General features: G+C 40.4%; 3 protein-coding genes and 1 pseudogene across 3 annotated transcripts; 2 read left to right on the top strand and 2 right to left on the bottom strand.

The window, feature by feature from the left end:
- Positions 1 to 2885: 2885 nt before the first annotated feature.
- LOC110052231 (rhodopsin, GQ-coupled-like) lies at positions 2886 to 3746 on the bottom strand. The gene has a single exon (XM_020758340.2). It carries the CDS (start codon positions 3744 to 3746, stop codon positions 2886 to 2888), a length of 861 nt encoding a protein of 286 aa, XP_020613999.2.
- Positions 3747 to 7988: 4242 nt separating this feature from the next.
- On the top strand, positions 7989 to 11184 carry LOC110052218 (uncharacterized). The gene is made up of 2 exons (XM_089294845.1): positions 7989 to 8455; positions 10716 to 11184. The coding sequence occupies exons 1-2, from the start codon at positions 8041 to 8043 to the stop codon at positions 11159 to 11161; spliced, it is 861 nt and encodes a 286-aa protein (XP_089150971.1). The 5' UTR covers positions 7989 to 8040; the 3' UTR covers positions 11162 to 11184.
- A 991-nt stretch (positions 11185 to 12175) lies between these two features.
- On the top strand, positions 12176 to 13495 carry LOC149109167 (uncharacterized; annotated as a pseudogene).
- A 556-nt stretch (positions 13496 to 14051) lies between these two features.
- Positions 14052 to 15421, bottom strand: LOC149109166 (uncharacterized). The gene has a single exon (XM_089294165.1). The coding sequence runs from the start codon at positions 15350 to 15352 to the stop codon at positions 14654 to 14656; it is 699 nt and encodes a 232-aa protein (XP_089150291.1). The 5' UTR covers positions 15353 to 15421; the 3' UTR covers positions 14052 to 14653.
- Positions 15422 to 17998: the final 2577 nt, after the last annotated feature.

Below are 17998 nucleotides of genomic sequence, written 5' to 3'. Positions count from 1 at the left end.
TGGAAAATTAAGTTTTAATGAAAAACCTTTGCCTTTATATTTTCAAATTATAATGTTCAGTTACTCTCGGAGAGTAAAAGATCTAATTTTGCAATGAGAGCCGAGCAGTCTTTACCACTTTTATGAATCAGCTGAATTAGCTACTTTGTGATTAACATTTACAAATTTTCTAGGAACGATTTCGTTGAAATCTGTGAGTCGAAGTTTTGCCGGTTTCAAGTGACTCTCAAAACAGATATCAATAAGATACACAGAATTATACTCCTTTCTCTAATTATTCTTACCTTCAAAGGACGGTGGTGCCAATAAAAACACCAGCAAGATGGCAGAGACAAGCATTTCGTCAAATATTGTGCAGGAATTGAAATGAATACTTCCATTCATGCAGTCTCTTCTTGTACCATTGCATCGAGTACTCAGCTGCCACAGCTGTGCCACGTGACCAAATGTCGGTATTTCGTGGAGACGAACACAGGCGTCTATTGTAAACAGGCCCTAAATAGTTTCTTTGCTAACCATTGAAATCTTGAGAAATTTTCTTTACCTACCTGTAACTTTTTTTTTAAATTGAAAGAGCAATTTACATTGGTGTGTTCATGCCTTAAAAACTATTTTTAATATGTCTTAGCTATTGTAAATATTGTAATTATTTCTCGGAGATTGAAAGTTGTTCTTTTCTCTCATGTTTGAAATAAGATAATAACTCGATGAAACTAAGTTTCCTATGCAATATAAAGCGACTAGACTCTTGGCAATATCTGAAGCAATTCTATTGCGCTGAGAGTCGCTAAATAACTCTACTCATTGAAGCTAAAGTTTATTATATAAACTAGAGTAATTTACAAAGTTTTATTTCCCTCCCGGAGGAAAAAAGACTTACGGAATCTCTACACTGCAAAAGACACCCGGTTATCTTTCACATGCTGATGAATTTGTAATAATTTTTCCTAATTAATGAGCCAACGGTTGTCGATATCTTCAGGAAAACTTCGGAAATCTTTCTAAAAATCACAGGTATGACCCTCGGAAAGCATTCGGAGAATCTTCGGAAATCTCCAGACCACGGAAAACACTCAGGGGTAAACACTTAAAGTTCTTCCGATTTAATTCTCAGAATGGGTGGAAATTGCTTAGAATGAAAAAAAGAATATATAGGTTGCTCGAAGGAAAAGGATTGGTCGAAATATGAACATCTGATTGCCAATAAGTTGCCGAGTTATTTTCAGAAGATAGTTTTTAATTTGTGTTTACTCCCATCAGGCCTGTTCTTCAAGCGAGTAAATCTTTAGACCCGACGAAACGGCAATTAGCTTTTCCCTCTAACGCGGCACATTAAACAAGCTATCATAGGATACAGCAAGCTCTTTGTGTATGATCACACCATGTGTATTCCTGGCAATGCCTACAAGAGGGGATCTGGGAGCCATCGGTTCAGGAAGACAAACCCGATGCGCTTCCGTTTGGTTTGGATGCGAGACGCCGATTTGCGCCTTCTGACAGCTGTCACAACGAAACAGACTTACAATGGCAACTCTAAACCTGATGAAAAGAAACATTTTTATTTAGTCGATGTCATCAACATAGAATTTAGCCCATGAAAGACTAGGACGATGAATGATATATTCAACACTAATGTCTAGTTCCAAGGGAAACTTGAGTAACGAGAACTTCGTTAAGATTCGAGGAAAACACAGTTATCCGAGATACTTTCCCGAGGGATCCGTCATAACTTAATGTAACACAACAAAGACTTTGTAAAATATACGCCAAAGGGAATCGTCAGTCAACACTCACGTGTAACACTAGTACTCGCTGACTGAAACCGCGCGGTAGCCAATGAGAGAGCCCGCTGTTATACCAGTAATACTAATTTGCCCCCGAGCATCCCATAACAGCTATTTGAAACACTAGAATTCAAAATGGCTGTCGAATCGTCTAAAATGTCCATTCCCCGGGAAACTCCCACATAAACAGGATGGGGGCTGCTCGTGGGAAATTTTTAAAAAAACTCGTTTAAAAGAAGTACCAAGATCCTGCTTTGTGGGTTTGGCTTGAAACTGTTTCACCCCTAAAAGGTACCATTTCTAAAACAGCACATTATCTCCTGTCATATTTTTTCAACTCAATGCCCGAGAAGGTTCCACAAAAGCTCCTGCTGTGGACTTTTTGAGGCTGAACACCCTCAGAGGTACCATTACTACGTTTTCAGCCCCTAAAAGGTACGACGACCAACCCCGTCCTTTTTATATGGGAGTCCCCCCCGGGGGTCTATTGTCAGTGGAGAGCAGATCAATTATTTACCGTAGGGCCGAAGGCTGAGGCAAATAATTAATCTGCGAGACTAACGAATCACGATATTTTGCAATAATCGGGTTCAAAAATTGTTTTCTCATTCGATCACCAAGTTTTTCTTCATATTTAAATTACGATATCTGACAGCACATTCAAGCGATCTACCATTTTCTCACACAAAAGCCTGGTTACAATCACGCATGAGTAGAAATGATATTATTTGCCGCAAAACATAGATGGCATTGCGCATGAGCAGATCATTACATGTTGGCAATTATTTGCAGGTCGTGGTGGGCTCTCAGCCAATAAAATGGAAGAAAACAGTGCATCGACTGGTAATTGAATTGTTGAGCTGGTACCACAAGCCACCCAGGAAAATGTGCGATTTTCTCATGAAGCTTAAGTTACAATAAACTTTTGTCATTTTGTGGTTGCGCGCCTTTGTCTTGACTGCCTTTAACCCTCTGACCTCGAGGACCTAAAATTTCTCTCCGATCGTCGCACAGAAATACAAAACTTGCTTATTATTGCAAACTCCGGCGAAGGAAGATTTATTAACTTATCCAAGGAACAATTGGCATATATGTAGTTACTTACTTGCTATTAAAGGTGGCGTAGATTATAGGGGTGTGCAGGACACTTGATTTGGTGAGCAAGGAAAGCAGTGCTTGTAATTCCGGACTCGGAAGGTGACCAATTAGCGTCACTAAGCTGAAAATGGTGTAGGGAATCCAACAGGACACGAATACCACAACTAAAGCAATAATCATCTTGGAAACATTCTTGTACTCTTGGTATTTGCGTTGCTGAACGAGGCTCATTTGAAACGGCTTGACCTGAACAAAAAACAAATAGATTTTGACGCTGTAAACTGCGCTGATTGTCATGGGCGCAGAAAACGCCACCACGGTTAGGGCGACGAAGTAGGCAATGTCTTCTGGGGTTTGCAGCAAGCGCATGGGTGTACAACCGCTTGTACCCGGCTGGAACCTGTCTTGATTCCAAAACTCGATCATCGGTGATAATATGGCGAAGGCCAGGAACCAGATTAGCAGAATAATTTTGATGTCTTTGTTCCTCTTTATGGTGAGATGTTTCGTCAGTTCCTTCGTAGCGTTATATACCAAGCATGTACAAGCCGTGAGTGAAGCAAAAGTCACAAGCACAGAAGCGCTGGCGATATAACCAAATAAAATACACACGGGTTTGCTAGACACAAATCTGCGTGATAAGTGCGAGGCCATTGAGAGCGTGTAGTTGGAACAGACAAATATCAAGTTGGTGACTGCCAGGTTAATAAGATACGGTGTCAGCCGTTTTCGACGATTTTCTCTTCGTGAGAGGATTTTCAGGGTGAGAATTTGCTCCACTAACGTAAATGCTACAAAGATCGCCAACAAGACTGCTAAGGCGTCGTGCCATGGAGCAGATAATTCAAATATTTTTGAATTCATGTCAAGGACCTTCTGTCAGCAAATGATCATAACAAGAAATGCCGGATATTCTACGCGTTATTAGAGAGCCGCAAATTACAAAGGGTGTTTCCATTGACGTAGAGAAGCGAATAATTTCCATATTTGGTATAAAGTAGGTTTCCCAACTATCTCGCTCATGCGCAATAAGTCTTTGGCTTCTAAAGATGTCTTTGATCCAACCGACATCATCGGTACATAATTAACAAGTTTTGGAAGAGGTTTAACGAAATATCGTAATTTTCCAAATTAATTTTGCCAACTGATCTGCAAGACACTGACAAATCACAATATTTTGCGATAACCGAGTTCTGCTATTTTATATTTTTCACACAAGAGCGTGGTCACAATTACACATGAGGAGAATATTATTTGCAGCAAAATTTAAAGGTCACGTGATCGGCTCTCCGCCAATGCAAAGGGAGAAGAAATTGCATCGAATGATGATCTCTATTGGCTAGTGTGCCCTCGTTTCTTTTCTTTAGTGTTAAATTGGAACAAATGAGAAGTTCTGAAAAACGACCTTTCCTCTCGAGGGGAAAAAAATAAGGGACAAGCGCCAGTCAATATGGAATGATAAATTGGATTTAAACTTAGCCTAGGATTGGAATAGACTTGCCGTTCGGGAATATTAAGACGGATTCCGCTCAAAGTTCGAACAATAAGTGCAAAAATTATGTACTAAAAATCCACTCGCATAGCACGGTAATTTTTGCAATACTATTAGAAAAAACGCACTTTAGTTCATTTAAATTCTCGAGCACTCTCGAGAAAGTTAATGTCAAACCTCGTAACAATGCCTAAAGCGTGTGTTATTGTATTTTTAACTACCGCGAAACGTCAGTACATGTTTTAATTGAAGTATGGATAACTTCCAGTTCAATTTTCGTTCGCGGGGTCAGCTTGAGAGCTCAAGTCTCGATAAGTTCTTCTTAACTGTATTTAAAACATTACCATGCTATGACATTTTTTTGGTAACTAAATCTTTGCCATTTCGAATATTCTACGGAAATCCCCAACCTATGACACCCGAACCTCCAAAACCACTAACAGTCGACTAATGGCCCGCTTACAGCGAAGTAATTCCCGAGTAACTCTAGTTTTGAATGAAAAGGAAAAAAAAAAGATCTCTGACAAGTTAATCAAAATGCTGGGCTTGTATTTGCATTAGAATCTCTGACAAATGGCTTTCGCTTAGAGATAACTTTCGGACTAATACAAGCTAATACAAAGCGATACTGCTGCTTTCTGGCTCGCAGATCAACAGATTTGAGTTGTGAAATTTTCATCCAATCGAAGCACGAAAGAACATGCTTTCTAACATATCCACCAACACACATACGGCAATCTATTGCGTTCGATCGATAACATTTTGTCGTTGCTGTTGTTGTTGTTGTTGTTGTTCTTCTTCTTCTTCTTCTTCTTTCGTCAGAAATTTCTAAAAGCATGTTCACTTTGACCTGAGGTTAATCACATTTACGGAGAGACTCGCTTTATTTTCTGATTTGTACTTCATATCACCGACATTTGAATTTGACTTATAACAGTAATTTTCAAATTGCGCTTGAAACGAAAGAAAGTCCTTATAGTGAAAGAAAACCCTTTCAGTGCGCAAAAGTCTACAATTAATGGGCAAGTAGCCAATCACAGAAGGCGGTTGAGCATGACGTAAGCTTCGTTGCTAACTGTGATGGTGTTTTTACTGCTGTTTGTGTGACTTTATACCGCGGCTTTTTGCAACGATCGTTCAGAAAAAGCGGAGATCTGCCGGCCAAGGATTAAATCAGCCCTAACGTGCAAGAATCTTCCATTTAAGGTGGGTTTTACTTCAATATTTGATTTAAATTCACTTGGACATCACAGAGTCATGATTTCTTGAACAAGTTGTGTAAACCCTGGCGCCCCGAAGAAATTGTTCAAACCTTGAGTGCCAGTTACTAGCTATATAGATCGTTGCCCTTAAATTTTATAAATCCTCTAGTATAATTTGGAATCAACTACAGACGAAATGAATTTAAGAAAATGTCCAATGAATATTTAGGTTGTTTAACAATTTGAAATTTTCGTTTAGATGGAAAATTTAGCGTATATACGCTTTCCTTCTACAAAAGAACAGAAAATCGCAAATGTTAAAAGTACTGCCAACACTATAAATAGACAAGTGAGAATTAAAACTTTCCTCTGGAAAGAATTAGAGAACAGGCCAGAACTTAACCCGGTTACGTTTTGTTTCTTAAAAATTGTTTGAAAATCTCAACGCGATTTGAATTCTCGAGTTTTGCCACGACTTCACTGAAGCCGCAAAAGTTGAGTTAAATTGAAAACTTTACTTCGTCTTGATCGAGAATACAAGTCTTAAATGAGAGTTCCCTTTTTATCAAAACTTATTCACTAAACGAAGAGGAATTAATCAGCATATTTGCTGTTTACAACAAACGTTAGAGAAATCACGAATCGGTTGGTGAATGATTCGCCATTCCAAAATAAAAGCTAAGAGAGCAATTAGAACGTTGCACAACGTCAGTTGAGGCTTCCCGGCTCGACCTCATGCATCGCAATCAGTGGCGTTTTGTATGTCGTTCAACTGTTCAAAGCAGTTTTAAACTGTGCACATCTAAAATTCGAGTAAGAATTCTCTTTTTCTCCATTTATACTTATGCGATAACTTACTTGAGAAGTCCACAGTTATTAAGTTCAAATTTCGTGCTCGGCCTTTCAGGTTCAGGGTAAAAACACAATTTAGATTAATAAACAACCGTGCGAAAATTTGGACAGCTTTCAAAACTACGTACATACTGGACTGGTCCAAGAAGCTAAAAATTCGGTAACTCGCTAACTATAATCGTTGATGCAATTTTAGTCTAATGGCCAAAAATTATTGCTTGTTTATTTAGTCGAAGCTGCGATTAATTTTTGTATCGATACTAAATTAAAACCTTAATAAATATTCTAGCGAGAATTTCACAAAAACTTCCTCAAACCTTAGCATTGTTTAATGAAGCTATTTAGACATTCATTTCATGATTGAGCCTGGGAATGAGGATTATAAATTTATTCTTGGCTTGTAATTTCAGTGTACTGCACGACTGCAAGGACCTCAATAAATGAGGCGGCAGTCACGAAACCCGGCCAGGCGGACTAAAAGCTTTATAGGATGGGCGAACAACAATTTCTGCCTTCCAAACTGAGAAATTGATGACTATAAACTAGTGACCAGCAAATCGGTATAAAGTTGTGAAAAATAAAACATGCAGTCTACTCTATGATATGTCGGCAACTACCTTAAATATTTCAGGAGTGGAATTCGAGTTTTCAATCGCGCTCAGCGAATAAACATGGTTGAAGTCGAAGGCTTACTTTATTGTTCGATTTAATAAACAGAGAATTCATGACTTTAACCAATGTTTCGCAATAACTGTAAGTCTTTTCTGTTCTTGGAATTTATGTTTTTATAATTTCCTGAAGTTGCCCATTTAATTTGCCGAAAAAAGTCAGTTAGTGCGTTCCCTTGAGATTGAACTTGTTTGTCGGTTGTTAGAACGTAAGAAGATACATCTAGATTTTTCCGAGTTTTATAAATGGCAAGAAATAGAGATTTAAGCTGGAGAAATCTGCTAAGCATTCATAGAAATAGAAAGCACCTACCGTAAGGTTTAGTTACGCCTCATAAACGGGCGTACGGAATTATTAGAGAGGGGCGAAGAGGTTATTTGAAATCTCAAAACATTGACTTATGGTACTGGCAAACATTATATTCATCCTAAGACCCAAACGAGAATGAAGATAGTTTGTTTGTCTCTTTGTTTGTCTGTTTTCATCTGAAGCTGTTACAAAAATCACAAATTGTGGATGACCTTCGTGTCTTCATTGACTGTAGTACAGTTTAACTGCAATATTTGGTTTCCCAAAGGGGCGGAGCGGGTTTATTACAAAATTCTACTTTTAAGCTAGGAGGGGATGGGGCCATTAGAGGTGGGAGTTAACAGAGGACAAAGCTTACGACACGGTATAAAAATCTGCGATTTTTTTCTGTCAAACATGCGACAACTTTTGTCAGAGCGCGCGAGAGTATCGAGGGTGTGGAGAACAAGCGCAAGATTTTGAAACATTCTCGTCTTTGAGTTTCTTTTGTTTCGACCGACGTAGTGTTTGTTTCTGTTTTGTCGTTGTTGATGTTGTTGTCGTTTGCTTGTTGTTGTTTTATGGGGGGGGGGGGGTTAGCTTTTCCAATTTCTCACCTCGGATCACTTACTCTGTTACAGACAGAAGTTTAATAATGGTGGACCATCAAGAGATAGCTAAGCCTAACAGCCTCACCCCAGATGTTTTGGAAGCCGCGAGTATTTTGGTCGCCATGAAGAGTGGAATGCGATATTTTCCATTAGAAGCTCAACAAGCTCGTTATCAGCTCTCATATCTGGATTTCACTTCACTTAATCCTGGATCTGGTCAGCTCCAATACTTTTCAGGTCATCATCGTATTCCATTTTCACCGCTGTACGATATTTCTCCCATGCCAGCGGCTTATCACTTCCCATTAGCGCATGCGCAAACCTGCTCTCTTCCACAGCCGGTTGCGTATTATGGTTTGTTGACCCCTCCGCCATGTTTTGTGGGACCACCCAGGGAGCAAAGTGAAGGGTGTGTGGCATCCACTGAGGGGGTGGTAGAGAGTGAGATAGTTCAACCAGGTGAGTAGCATGCTCTAATGGCTCATGATTTCCGAGTTACCTTGTGCCTCTGTTTCAGAACGAGTCCTCGTGTAAAACCTTTCAAATGAAAATGAATTTGGTCTGCATGAAAAAGAATCTGTAGGCGGAACATTGTCTAGCTCCAGGAGCCATAATCGGGGACGGAGACCGTAAGTCTTGGGATCCGCGCGCACCTATGATATGGGACAATTTTTCTATTTTTAGAACAAATTGCGCCATCCTGACGTCATATATCCGCGCGGATCCACGCACATGTCGGGGGCTCTCGCGTGGATGTTGTCAGGTTGCGTGATCAAATGGTGAGAGTTGAGAGACCTTGAGAGATTATCTTGCGTATTTTTCACAGCGATGGCAGGGAATAAGGCAGGGAATACGAACCAGGGCGCTTATATGTAGTTTTATGCTCTAAGCTAACGGAAAAGGTAGGTTTCTCAGGGTCGAAAACAAGACTTCAATCTCCCGCTGGGAATGAATAATAAGATCTGCTCGCGCTAGTTGTAAGCTTACGCGTATGTTTTTGCGTTTGTTCTGACTTAAGAATATGGCAAAAAAACACTCTACTCTGGTATCGAGTTAATTTGTGAGTTTCTCAGACAATGGTTAATCAAAACCAAAACCTGTTTTGATGGTTTCTTATTGTTTCTGCTTGTTTGGTGAGTGTGCAAAAGTTTTTGAAAGGAAAGTCTGACGCGTACAATTAACTCATTTGCATAGTGCAGCTCGTGCACTTTCAAGTCCGAGTCGGTGTTTTCAATTGTCAACAAATCTTGACAAAGATTTCTTTCGTTATCTTTTGTGCTGAGATGCTGCAACAAATTTCACGAACGCAAAAAAGGCTACTAACATTAGGTGTGTTTCTTCAGCATAAACGTAGTGAAGTTTTACAATGCGAAAATGAAAATAGACAAGGAGTTTTGATAACTCGATCAACAAAATCGAAATCGAAGAAAGCGTCATTGTAACTTTGCTGATTATTTCTGCTTAATTCGCATATTTTCAGCTTAGCTTTTAATATGTTCTCAAACATTTATCAATCTTAAACATAGTTAAAAACTATAGAGTTATTGTTTGAGTTCGATGTACGCTTTCACACGAAAGTGCGGCGGAAGTACAATTTATCATGTTTACTGACTGTACAAAACAAGCATCAGCGGGCGCTCTCATTCATCGACAACAGAGAATTTACTGGATTTTTACACGAATAAAACTGAGTAGTATCTACGGACGTAAAGTTATTGGGTCTTGGTGAAAAATCAAGCGTTGCTTACAATTCAGGCGAAACTCAAACTAGCAATTATTTTGTTTTACTTTTCGGTCGCGATAGACTGGCAAATTCCTCGCAAGCTTGTGGCAAGAGGAGTAGGAAACTATGAAGTCCTGAAGCTCTGCTTTATCTAAATATATCCAGCTAGGTTTTTTGCTGTGTAATGGAAAAGCTGTTAATCTTCAACATATGTGAAATTTAAAGTGGAGTAATGTGCAGCTCATGTAAAAGAAGCATCCGTCGGAACACAACTTGGTCAGCGATATATATCTATAGTAAGCTTAAAGCGGATCATACCTAAATTCGACACTGTCTTACTTCACTCAAACTGGAGCAGCTTACGACGAAAATACTTAAGCAAAATTCCAACAGACGTAAACGCGTTGAGTTGTGGGCCAAAAACATGAAAAATTTCGGGAGTTTCGGACGCCATTCCCCCCGCGCGACATCCGCAAAAATCCTCGCAGCATGTACGCGCGTGTGCTGCAGGCGATGGCGCAATTTGTTCTAAAAATAGAATTTTTGTCCCATATCATGGGGACAACCCCAATACTAGAAATGGCGCGCGCTTACGGTCTCCATCCCCGATTATGGCTCCTGCTAGCTCCTAGAACTCAATATTTTGTCGCGGTCATCTCGTTTTGGGTCACGTGGTCCGCGGCGAAAAGTGTGGCCTGCACAAAAAGAATTGACTGAGTCGGTTTCTTCTCGCGGAAGGGAATTCTCTGGGCATTTCTGGGACATTGACTACTAGAGAAAATCAATTTAAACTCTTCGCTTTCGTTTTAATGTTAACTGGTCAAGGCGGAACATATTTTCATATGAATGGTTTCCCACGCAGACTCGTTTTGAAACAGAAGCAAAAGGCAAGTCGGAAATGGCCTATTCTGATTGAGGCTACCGCGCTAACATCAGCGCAGGAAGCCATTTTTTCGTTTGTTTTGCTTAAATCATGTCTTCACTAATTAATTGCAGCCGCAAAGAAAATGCGATCGTCCAATGCATCGACAAGCTCGCCAGAAGCAGCGGTCAACGAGAAACAAGAATCGAAGAGGAAACGAAAAAATCTTACGAAAGAGCAATTGGAAATTCTTGAAGCCGTTTATGCGAGAGACAAGTACCCTCACATCGAAGAAAGGTTAAAGCTGGAAGGACCAACCAAGCTCACTGAAGATCGGATACAAGTCTGGTTTCAAAACAGACGCGCAAAGGACAGGAAAAAAATAGAGGTCGAAAAACTGCAACAATCTTTTGAAAACAACCAGGTTGCAGAGTGCGAAGGAAACGGTGTTGATTCGAGAAACGCACCGAGTTACAGCCCAGCTAAATCAATTCAGAGCCCCGAACGAAAAAACAGCAACAGTGATAGTGACATCAGTGATAACGACAATTTAAGTTGCGGTGGATCTCCAACAGAATAATTTGGTCAACAAAACTTTGGCATTTCAAGGGGGTAGTATTCTTTTTTCGCGATCATACATATCGCATAAATGTGTGAATCTGAGTGATTTTTTTTCAGTTCTTCCCGACAAACATGATCTGCCGTGGTATCTGTGAATTTAAAATATCATAATATTGTGATTTTTATTTGAGTGTCGAAAAGTAATTGGTTTTGCACTTACACGACTGGCTTATAAAACCTCGCGCCACTTTTTCATTCAATCAGAAGTAAAACCAAAACCAATCGTGACTCGATCGCACGCGTTTTCCAGCGCTTTGTGTCAGCTACATGTAATTACTTCGAGTTTGATTGGTTCACTGTATTACCTGTGTCTTTTGTGATTGGCTAGAATTATTACTTTGGTTTTAGTTTTGCGACACTCAATTGGAAACTGTTCTATGGTAGAAAGACTAACTGTTAGTTATCCATCCTTAACCACCGTCGAAAGTTTTTCTGTTTTTCTGTTAAATTCGTAACCTGTTTAAAATTGTTTAAGAATTAATTACTATGGCATTCTTTAAACTCTGACTTTACCCGACAATGATTAATTGGCCTCGTGCGAATTCTCTAAGTACAGTCTATAAGTCCTAAGTGACGTTTTCGAAGGCGTCTCGTAAAGCCAAAAATATATATTCCAAACAGTTTCACTGTCCACTGACATTCCGAAATCTAACTCTAATTTCAACGTTTCCTGTATAGAATCCAAGGCTAGTTGAACATTTCTAGGAGAGTTTGTAAGTTTTAAAAATTGTGAGAAAACTGACGGTTTGTGATTATTTGCTTGTAAAGCCCTGGTAATCAATAATTAACAATTATTCACCGAAGTGGAGGTAAATATCCATCACTTTCACCGACACTGAGGTGAATGATTGTTTTAGGGGCCGTTTACATGGAGGAGGGTGCCTCGGGGGGATAGGGGCACCCTATGTAGTAGGGTTTCCCTTCTCTTTTGTTTTATGCGGTTCGTTCTACATGCGAGATAGAGTGCCCCTAGGGGGTAGGGTTACCCTACCTTGAAGGTAGGGTGCCCCTAGGGGCTAGGGTTGACTTTTGTTGACATAAGCCCATGTAGAACGAAACGGTAGGGCTGGCTCGGGGGGCTAGGGCTATGTCTTGTTATGATAAGGCCGCTGACCACCAAGTAAAAGGCGCGAAATTTCAGTAAGAATTCAACATGACTACGAACAACATTTCTCAAGGTGAATTATTTCGCCGCTATCAGCTGCAGAAAAGCTTAGAATACGAGGAGGAAGATCAAAACGAGGAGCAATTAGAATTCAACGACCAACTGGAAAGCGGCAAAGACGGAGATGGAGAGCAAGCGTTCGCCTGTGAAGAAGAAGAAGCCGCGAAGACTAGCACGTGTTCAAATGAAGTTTCGACCAAGAAACGTAAAAAAATGCAAAAGCAGGCGGTAAGCAAGAAGGTTAAGAAGTTTGCGTGGACGGACGATAAAGAGGAAGATCTTCTGAAGTACATAAACGATTATAAGACAAATTGTGACTTCAAAGGAATTGATTTTGAAGCAGATCTTGCTCTTTGTATGCTGCGGTGCGAAAATGCATGGCTCGTCATTACCCATTAGATTTTGGGCCGGAGGAAGTCACTCTCCCAGAAAAAGAGCTCAAGAATATGAACAAGGAAGAGCACAATAAATACATTTCGGAAAGTGAGGCAGAAAAGGCGCTAATAAAGAGTGGGTGTTCCAGAATCAAGGAAAAGTCAAGGCTTTAAGGCAAGATTATCGTAACGCCGTTAACAAAGGCTCACGAAGCGGGAGCGGGTGCATTGTGAAAGAGCATTACGATTTTTTGACAGACATTTGGGGAGGATCACCAGCCACGACTGCGTTATCGTTTGGAATCGGAGCGTTTCGAAGTCGGGCCACGGCAATATTATACTGGTTAGCGATTTGAAAGCCAACCATTTGAAGACGACGTTTTTCAAGAATTAAATATGTTAAAATCAATCCACACAACTGAAAAGCAGCGACCAAAGATGAGAGAGTGACAAGAATTGCGTTTGCCGCCGAAATTTGTCTGCGATCCGCCATTTTGTGTGTTTACTAAGCTTAGCGGCCACCCCTTCAAATTAGCTCTTGGCCCTAGCGGGGAGGGTGCCCCTAGCTTGCATGTAGAACCGCGGTATCTTCAACCGTACTAGGTAGGGTACCCCTATCCCCCCGAGGCACCCTCTTTCCATGTAAACGGGCCCTTAGTATACACCACACAAGCTGAATAATTAGCGGACCAAAACGTTATTTTATGTGTGACAAGCGGTCGGAAATTTTGAAATCTCTCGGGCCGGCTGCTCGGAGGTGAATAGTATTTGCTAATCACCTCCGAGTTAACCAATCAGAGCGCGCGAAAAGTACTATTCACTTGTGTGGTATATACTAAAGCGCTTTATTTCAGTAATACATTTGATAAGATCCTTTCATGTATGTACCAATGAATTGACACCAGAATGAGTGGTGATAAAAAAGATCTCGTAACTTGGGCAATCGCGTTTTTTCTTTGTTTTTCGTTCTCGTTTTCATTATTCGCCCAATTAAATTCCCTATTCTTCAGTGTCAGATCATTTTTTAGCCTGAAACGCTGGCTCTAAAATCCAAGAAGAGCTTTGTACTTAGCCTCAGGTAGTTGTTTTATTCAAGAGTGGAGTCTTTTTCCAAATAAACAGCGAGAAACCTACCAGGCCGAGTGAATCGACATCTACACCCTTACCACTCCCGTCCCGACTGAAAACCGTTAGCAACAAACAAAGGCAAGGTGGAACTTAACATATCACTTCGCGCGAGACCTTTTAAGACAAAACGAAACTAGGCTTTAAGTTCAATAATCATAATTAAAGTTAGAAAAAACTACACATTTAGTTATTATATATCTGGTCCAGCCAGAATAGTGCTTTAATCTTGCTACTTTTCCATTCTCTGTCGTACAAAGCAGTTTCACATAGGTAATTATGCTAACGACATTGAGGTGAGGAAACCCTGCATACTGGCCATCCGTGAGATTACAGTCACAAGTGACCACTCTCTAACTCCTTACCCACCAGGGGCCTACCTACCCTCTCCTCCCTCACGTCAATTTATTCTATGCAATTTTATTGACTAAAGAAAAACTATAATGCCTTATGTACATCCAGGATGAGAATATAATAACTATATCTGTTATATGCCTGATTATCTTTGCTCTACACAGTGTGCTTTATATACAATATTCTTGGATTAATTTTAATTGTTAAAATGGCATCTAACTATAGGTTGCTTAGATAAATTTGGTCCCGCCAATAAGCTCAACATTAAATACATATCTTACACAATTATGCAGAGAAGCTGGCCGATCTGCAGCCAGAATGACAGAATTATCTACATTCAATGCACTGAAATTCTTACAATGATATACTGCTATTAAAAAGGTTTTAACTTCTGAAGATAACCTTGCTACTGTCTTGTGGCTTTCTTATAAAATTAGCTTCTTTCGATTAAATTAATCGCATCCACAATACAATGCAAGTTATTACCCCTTGCCACGAGACCAGATGTACCTGCATCCGGAACGTCACGTGACAAAGAGAATCCGCTGGCTTCTTGGTATGAAGGTGCTGCTTCCTTTACGCATGCTCCACCGCTCGATCGTTGTGATTGGCTGAAGCGTTTTCCATTGTCTACTTTGCCATCCCAAGATGAACGTGTCTTCCCCATCACTGGAGAAAGACTCCGCTTTCTCGAATCTCGGCAACCAAGAAGATCAAAGACTTTGTAGTTATGGGAGTTCACTGCGCTGTCATACGGGACGGGAGACCAGCGGCTAAACACCCTCTCGCTGTGGGCTTCAAGTGGTGGGGTGGGCGGCTGTCCTTTAGTTTGCGATGCACGAGAGAAGATAACCCCTGGACCTTGGAACTCTTGCCTGGAAAATTTTTCGCCTATAAAAGCATCCAACTGCTCCCTGCAAGACAGATTCTGTTGTCTTTCTTCCGCTAAATCTTGTCGTAAGATGTTGTTACTCTCTCTAAGTTGCAACACTGATCGTTGAAGGCGCGTTAGGTGTTGAACGGCTTGTTGCAGAATGGCGGCTTTCGTTTGCTTCTTTTCTGTTGGGGGAAGCAGTCGTTTTAAGCTTGTGAATCCTGAGTTGATATTCTGCATTCTTCTTCGTTCGATCATGTTCGCGTTGAGCCTCTTTTCTCTCTCCGCGCTACGATCGCTTCTGGTTACAGATCTGCGAAGAAATATGCAAATGAAATCGGAAAATAAGAAGCTACAATTTGAGTAACCCGCTACAAAACAATCAACTAATCATTTCATCAGTCAGTCCGTCAATTTTAGTAAATGAAAAAATTAAATATTTAAATAACGACGTCGATCGCAGGTTAATGTTTGGGCACCTAAATGGTAAAACCCAGTTTGACACTATTTCCACAGTATTGCTACAGCAAAAAGGAAAATAAGCATTTGTTACCCAGCTTATAGAGTCTCCAAGCAAGGACCAAAATTGTTTTTGTTTTTAAAACAGTACACTTGTATAAAACTATTTAAACTGAGAAAAACATATTAAGCATTACGGTATAAGGGCCTTTATACTCGTTTCGTCTTGGAATATTTATTTCGATCCGCCCAGTCACTGGCTAATTCAATTGCAAAGTAACTGTCGAGGTCATGAAAGTTTCTGAAAGTTGAGCAAACTTTTCTACTGTGCTGCATTTCACTGTCGTTAAATTTTCTTAATTCGGCGTCCGGCCTAAGTTGTTCAGAAAGGGCAGATTTCATTTTATAGCAGTTTGGTTTGTGTTAATTGCCAAATGCTTTCAGCTATACGCCGGAATATCAGTTTTGTTCCGATACAGAAATCGATCGCGCTGACTGCAATCGGAGCTAGTTCACAAGTAACAGGAATCCCTCGAAATGTCGGCGAGACGATTCTTGTTCACTATCGTTGATTACTCTCTTTGCAGCTTGACTGCATCAGCTACATGTGGGGCTAGATTAAAACGCCAATTTTGCGTTCCAAGCATCTAAAGCTCGACGTTTTAACACAGAGAAACAGATGATTGCATCTTGATGAATCAAAGAGTTAATACTCGCCTGTTTTCAGTTCCTTCGTATTCTTGAAAATCCATGGCCTTCTTTGCTCTAAACTGGGATGAATTTCTAGAGAAACTGATCGATCTGTGACCCAGGTGGTCGCTGAAAACAGCAACCGATGGAGTGAACATCAATTCCGCAGAAGAAAATATAATATTCGTGCTTCAGTATACGTTTTGCAATGCACAGCATCAAAAAGAATTTAGCAATTAACGACAACGTTGCCGCAAAAATTTGCTCAACAATAGATCAGGTGACACAGTTGGGCGATTGGACGTGGTGCTGTTTTGCTAATCACTTCAGATCATGAACAGCTACATTCAAGGGGCCCAGAAGTGCAATCTTATAATCTCATGAGTGCGGCAAAGCGAGAATTTATTCACCGTTCCTTGATAAATTGGCATGGCAATTATACTACAATTTGAGCAAATCAAAGTGGCTGTGAGACACTGAACTTGGAAAATAAATTACGAAAGGGTGTTATGAGGCATTGCTCATTAAGGAACTACTTGTGATGAGAGGGCAGTCTAGCTTTCGAACAAGCCCATAAAGCCTTTTTTCCATTCCGCTGATCTCTCGAGTACGCGAGTCGGGTCTACAAGTGTGCGCGGGATCCTTTCTTGAACAGCGGCTAGAAATCGAACCTATTCGTTTTAAGTGGTATCTTTTAGGGGTCTAATGAAGCTCAAGCAAGGTCCACATTAGTCTCCCTTAGGAGTTCAATTCAAATTTTCCGACGAGCATCTCTTGCCTTTTCATATGGGAGTCCCCCTTTCCAAATGTCTAACGGGAAGTGAAGGAGTGATGGAGGGAAATCGTTCTACCACTACAACTTGGAAAATAAATCTTTTCCAAGTTAAAAACGGGGAGTCGGGGCGGGGAGGGGGAGGGGCTCCGTTCCCCCTTTCCGTGCGCCTCAGTTCCCACTCTTTTTCTAACTCCTCTTTCTAACTCCTCTCAATGTTGCGAAATTGTTTCAATTTCTCACAGATAAGTTGGGAATCCTTCTTCTTACCTTTTTCCCGTCTCCTTCGGCAGAGTTTCAGCCCACTGACACTCGCCACCCTTCCCAATTTATTTATTATGCTATTGCGGTTTGATCCCTTAGTCTTAGGAGTCTCTTCCCCGAGAGGGAACTCTCATATCAAACCTTTTAGGAATTTAAAAAGCGATTTTGGTACCTCTTAGGGTGTTCAGCCTCAAAAGGTCCACAGCGAGAGTTTTTGCGGTATCTTTTAGGGTATTGATTGATTGATTGATTGATTGATTGATTGATTGACTGATTAATTGATTGATTGATTGACTGATTAATTGATTGATTGATTGATTGACTGACTGACTGACTGACTGATTGATTGATTGATTGATTTACTTACCTTTATTTATACACGGGTAAAACATCAGGACTTAAAGTAAATACTAAAATTGCATTAATTACATTGTTAAGATACTAATCTACCCCTAATTAAATCTAATAACAACAAAAATAAAAACAATAGCGAAGTGCCTGCCTTCCATGAATGCCGTGTGATTAATTATCTTATTTATTATGAAAAAGGAAACCCCTGCAGCCGGATTTAAAACTAGCAAGAGTTTGGGCTTGCCGCAGATTGGTAGGTAAGCTGTTCCCCAGCACCGCACCACCATAGCTGAAACTGTTTTGTTGTTGTTGTTGTTGTTGTTTTGTTTGTCTGTTTATTGGTGCGGGGGAGTGGAACAGCTAGTTTG

The sequence above is a fragment of the Orbicella faveolata genome, unplaced genomic scaffold (assembly GCF_042242905.1).
Source record: "Orbicella faveolata isolate gen_17 unplaced genomic scaffold, um_ofav_v1 contig_25, whole genome shotgun sequence".
Lineage (NCBI taxonomy): Eukaryota > Metazoa > Cnidaria > Anthozoa > Scleractinia > Merulinidae > Orbicella > Orbicella faveolata.
Note: the sequence above shows the minus strand (reverse complement) of the source record. Positions and strands in the feature narration are given on the sequence as shown.

Coding starts and splice junctions, on each gene's coding strand:
- LOC110052218 (XM_089294845.1), top strand. CDS start 8,041: ATGGTGGACCATCAAGAGATAGCTAAGCCTAACAGCCTCACCCCAGAT. Junction 8,456..10,715: donor GAGTGAGATAGTTCAACCAG/GTGAGTAGCATG, acceptor AATTAATTGCAG/CCGCAAAGAAAATGCGATCG.
- LOC149109166 (XM_089294165.1), bottom strand. CDS start 15,352: ATGATCGAACGAAGAAGAATGCAGAATATCAACTCAGGATTCACAAGC.
- LOC110052231 (XM_020758340.2), bottom strand. CDS start 3,746: ATGAATTCAAAAATATTTGAATTATCTGCTCCATGGCACGACGCCTTA.